The sequence below is a fragment of the Pseudonaja textilis genome, chromosome Z, assembly GCF_049901715.1.
Source record: "Pseudonaja textilis isolate UNSWEBS1 chromosome Z, rPseTex1.2, whole genome shotgun sequence".
In the NCBI taxonomy this organism is placed as follows: Eukaryota; Metazoa; Chordata; class Lepidosauria; order Squamata; family Elapidae; genus Pseudonaja; species Pseudonaja textilis.
The window spans coordinates 104,129,821-104,135,249 of NC_142008.1; the positions used below are offsets into that span (position 1 = coordinate 104,129,821).

General features: G+C 36.3%; 1 protein-coding gene across 1 annotated transcript; it reads right to left on the reverse strand.

The window, feature by feature from the left end:
- Nucleotides 1–4,014: 4,014 nt before the first annotated feature.
- LOC113450811 (olfactory receptor 2AP1-like) lies at nt 4,015–4,959 on the reverse strand. The gene has a single exon (XM_026722113.1). The coding sequence runs from the start codon at nt 4,957–4,959 to the stop codon at nt 4,015–4,017; it is 945 nt and encodes a 314-aa protein (XP_026577898.1).
- Nucleotides 4,960–5,429: the final 470 nt, after the last annotated feature.

The window sequence follows — 5,429 nt, forward strand, 5'->3', positions numbered from 1 at the left end:
TTGCATGCAGAGTTATACTGTTAATTTTTTTAGTAAAGATGGACAATCTCTAGGGTTTTTTTAAGCAAAAAAGAAATTGCTTCTTTGTTCATATAACTGCTTGAATTAGCTTTGCATCTTAGGAGGGGGGGAATGAGTTCCTTTACTTTGAAGATGGTCCTTTAACTAATGAATTATGACCCTCAATAAAATGCTCAGAGTGGTTGTAAAAATAGCTGGAGAGGCTTGTTTTATTGCCTCTGAGCTGGAGCATAGAGCTTAAGAAATGCTGAGCTTTTCAGTTTAAATGAGCAGAGCAGATTTAGCTTTTCTTTTAGAACACAAGAAGATACTACTTTTGACTCTTCATCTGCATTTGAAAGGAGTTTGTAGGTAATAACTGAGGGAAGACATGGGTATATGGGTCATACTTGGCTCCTCCCTTTGCTTTGCAAATTGGTTCTTTCTGAGTTAGGAGCTGTAACTTGAGACACAGCACTTCTTTTGCTGAAAAGAGGGGTGAATTTGCCCCTTCCTGCAGCCACGATGGGAGGTTTGAGGCAGAGGCACAAAGGAATAGCATGCACATTTACTCCTGGCTTCAAAATATCTTTCTCTTTATCACAAAAATCAAATTACTTTTGCTTCACTCTACTTCTTCCAGGAATCAAGATAAACCATCTTTCTACTGTTCTGCTTATTAATGTCTGGATAGCATAAAGCAGACAGAGTAACTCCACAAAGCATCCATACAAAATCTTTTTTATTGGTTCATCAGGCATCCTATCAACTCACATTTATGACAAGGTTCTTCTTAATGTCCGATCCTTTGAATATCTGAATTGTGGTGTAGAAAGATGGTTATCTCTTTCATCTGATATAGTAGAGGCAGGGGGTAGAGCTGCTACCATGAGTCTGTGTTCAGGTAAGAGTGAAGGAGCCTCCCCCAACCCAACAAGGTTTAATTTAGTGACCAATCAGGATTACAGATGTGGCCACATGACATGAACTACATTTCCCAGGATACCTTAACTACATTTACCATGATGCATTCCCTTAAGGGGACAGCTCACAATTCCTAACTAACTATCCCAAATCCCATTAACTCTAAGCTGTCTGGACAGCACAGGAACTGAAATGTAAATGAGGTTGCCCTCTACTGTAGATATAGTTTGTAATCCAAAGATACAGCCTTTGTGTTACAGGATACAGTTTGTAGTCCTAATAGTGTATCAGAAAAAGTAAATATAGAGAAAGAGAAGCTTTCTCTTTAATAAATACAGTGTCTTTTATTTATTAAAATTTAAAAATAAATAAATAAATAAATACATTTCAAAAACTTCATTTTTTTTTTAGAAATTAAAAAAACCGCAATTCTTAAATGTTAGTCTTCAGGTCCCTCTTGTTGCTAGTGTTGAAGTAGAATTTTGCAGTTTGCTTTGTGATGAGTATAAACAAAGCCTTGCTTTGCAGCTTTGTAGTTACTTCATTTGCTGATTAGTGTAACACAAACATTCTATAAACATTAGTGCTGCATATAATGGAATCTTCATGAGTAAAGTACATATGAATTTCTATGAAATTAACAATCCTGATTGAACTATAAACACAACATTTATAGAACATTTGTGTTTATAGTTCAATCAGGATCTTTAATTTCATAGAAATTCACATACACATAAGAAATAAAGGGATTCTCAACGATATTTGTTTATCTTCAGATGGTGACAATGGCTTTTATTAAGTTGGTGTAATACATTCAATAAAGCATGATTTTCTGGGGATTCTACACCATTGTATGTGGTGTTGAATAGCTTAAAATCATCAGTGAAAAGAACGCAGTTGCTCTTAATATTATCACAAAGGTCATTAATCTAGAGTATGAGAGAGTTGGTCCTAGAACACTGCCTTGGAGGACACCACTGTTGACAGGTACAGAATTTGATAGGACACTCCCAATTTACAGTAAAGCTGGTAGGGAGGGGTAACACAACTAAAAGAAGATAGGAAAAACGCACTGCACTTTGTTTAATTATCCAAGGCTCTTATTATGACTCTCTTCTCCACAAGCTTCAAAGCCAAGCTTCAAGTGTTAAATTGTTGATAGAAGTCCAGAAGAACACCTGTAATAATATTCTGCCGCACTCTTCCCTCTATCTTATCAAGTTGAAATGTCCTCGAGAAGGAGTCTTTCACAGTTCTCTCCACTTCAAGTAAGATGTTTTCAAGCTTCTAGTTGGCAGTGTTACAAAGTTTCTTTGTTCTCACGTTCCCCCTCCTCCCAGGAAAACGTAATTCAGGTTAAAAAAGAAGAGAAAAAATATATATGTATTTATGTATATATAAAAAGAAAAGTAACCAAGGGGAGCCTCTAGTCTAAAAAAAAATTAAGAAATCAAGAAGGAGAATAAAAAAGTATATATATATATAAAGGAAAATTCAGTCCAGTTAACTGCTAAGTCATGATGAAGTCCAGTAAAAAAAAAAGTAAGAAAAAAAAAGCCAAGCCTCACTTTGACGTCTCCCTTTAAAAGTCGCTGCTTGTTCAGTTTTGTCAAAAATCTCACAGGTTTCTTCTTATACTTAGAGTGTCCTTTCAAGTCTCAAAATATTAGTTAAAAAAAAAAAGGATTCTCACCCAGCCGACACACTTTCTCTTTCAGCCTCTTCCTTTCCGGAGCTGTCCTGACATCAGCAGCTTTGGGGCTGCCTCTCCGCCGGCGGCAAAAGGGACTTCTCCTGAATCAACCAGGGACTTTGCAGTGTCCATGGGATCCACAGGATATGCCCTTCACAATCACCATCTCTGCGGGACAGTTTAGGTCCATTTGGACCGGCCAGGGGCGAAGATATCGGCTGCAATCTTGGAGCTCGATTGCAGACCGTACCGTCACAACGACAGCTCCTCCCCTCTCCCCAGGTTAACAACTCTTGATGCCTTTTTGGCTATGTAGTTACAGTGGGCTCTAGCACTTAGACAACTAGAGATGAGTACTCCAAGATCCTTGACAGAGTTTGGATCATCAACAAGGTCTTGACTATTCAGCTTGTATTTTAGTTTCTGATTTTTTTTTTGCCAATATGTAAGACAGAGCATTTATTTGTTGAGATTTGAAGTTGCCATTTGTTTGACCATTTTGATACATAGTCGAGGTCTTTTTGAAGGGTAGCAGTATTGTATGTGGTGTTGAATAGCTTAACATCATCAGTGAAAAGAACGCAGTTGCTCTTAATATTATCACAAAGGTCATTAATCTAGAGTATGAGAGAGTTGGTCCTAGAACACTGTCTTGGAGGACACCACTGTTGACAGGTACAGAATTTGATAGGACACTCCCAGTTTTGACCATTTGTTGTCTGTTTGACAGGAATGCTTCTGTCCAGTTATGCAGGTGTCCACAGATACCATAAGATTTTAGTTTTAGGAATAGTTTGTCATGTATCTTTATGATGGTTACTATAATGTCTTCAAATTAGGCAAATGTTAGAGAAAATATGAGCAGGAGAAATTGTAATTGCTTCACTCTCATTACATCAAAGAGGTAGCAGCAAAAGTAAATTGTAATTAAGCATCCCTTTTCAGGGTACAACTATGTATCGAGATTAATTTTGGAATACGGATGTGTGGATTAATCTAAAACTGATCTGAATTACCTGTATTTCCTTGTTAAATGGTTTGCCATTTTTTTCTTGAATCATTATTTAGACATGAACAAAACTCAGAAATATATATGGTTTTAATGCAATTGCTGTACCTCTATTGTAAACTACTGAATAATGTTGGTTGATACTATAAAAAGCTATAAAAGAAATTAAATAAACCACTCTTTTGATTATTAATCATTTATCTTTCTTTAGTATATGCTATTTTTATGCAAATGCCTATAATATCCATTTTATACATAGTATTCTCAAAATACTATATTTATATTATTTTATAAAACATTTGATCTGAGAATGATGTGTTATAGCTGATTTCTTTCACACCCTTCTGTATTATATTCATTTATTTTAAATAGAAATCACTGCTAGTTTTTAAAATATCAAATATTTCCTGATAGCTCTTTTGAAGGATTTGCTCACTTCCTTATTTCTCAGGCTGTATATCAGAGGATTGAAAAGAGGTGTAAAGACTGTGTAAAAGAGGGAGACAAATTTGCTCATTTTGTTGAAAGCTACAATATTGGGGTGCATATATACAACTATTAATGTCCCATAAAATATTGTAACAACTATAAGGTGAGTGGAGCAAGTGGAGAAGGCTTTCTTCCTTCCTATAGCAGAAGGGATTCTCAGAATGGTGATGATGATGGAGATGTATGAAGCCAGGGTGAGCAAAAATGGAGGAAAGGTTGCCAAAGAAGTAGTTACAAAGCTGGACAAAAGGAGTTGATGAGAACCACAGCAAATGTGTTGCATCAATAGCATGAAGTCACAAAAGAAATGGTTCATTTCACTTGGAGCACAGAAATTTAACTGTGACATTTTTAATGTAAGTATAGTGACCATAACCAGGCTACTGAGCCATGATAAAAACACTAACTGAATGCAGCAACGAGTATCCATAAGAGATATGTAATGAAGTGGCTTGCATACTGCAAGGTAGCGATCATAAGACATCACTGCCAACAGATAACATTCTGTTGCTCCTAGAAATCCAAAGAACCAGAATTGCACAATGCATCCTTTAACAGAAATAAGCCCATCCCCAGTTAAAAGGCTGACTAGCATCTTTGGTAGAATGGTTGAGCTATAGCAAGTCTCTAAGCAGGATAAATTCCCCACAAAGAAATACATAGGGGTGTGAAGGTGGTGGTCTGAAGCAACAAGAGCAATTATGAGAATGTTCCCCATCATGGTCACAATGTAGATTATGAGAAAAAGTAAGAAGAGGAATAGCTGCAAATCCTGGAGATCATCAAATCCAAGCAAGAAGAAATATGTAATGATTGTTTGATTTTCTTGCTGTATGCCACACATGGACTGCATCTGCTGGCAATCAAGTAAAACATAACATTTTAAAAAGGCAACAGTTGCTAACAAAGTATTGTACACCCAAAATAGAAAAACAAGAACTAATGATTTATTAAAAAACTGTTAAATTTGCTTTCTAATGAATTACAGGGAAAAGTACAATCATGTTTAGAGCATCCCCTAAAGAAATCCTAACACAGATTTATTGAAGATTTCTGGAAGTTGTAGTCTTAATGAATCTAGAGACCACTAGATTGTGACAAAGTTGCTTTACATCCTCCCATGTTTTGCCTTGGAGTATTAAACATGACCTGTTTTCTAGGAGCACCAAGATCAAGTGCAGTTGTTAAACTATGGCATCTTTCATTCACTCTTTTAGACATGCTATAAAGCAGAGGTCTCCAATCTTGGCAACTTTAAGACTTGTGGACTTCATGTCCCAGAATTCCATAGCCAGCATAGGACCTTGGAATACT

What these genes read in the sequence shown, in the direction of transcription:
- LOC113450811 (XM_026722113.1), bottom strand. Translation starts at nt 4,959, where the DNA reads ATGTGTGGCATACAGCAAGAAAATCAAACAATCATTACATATTTCTTC.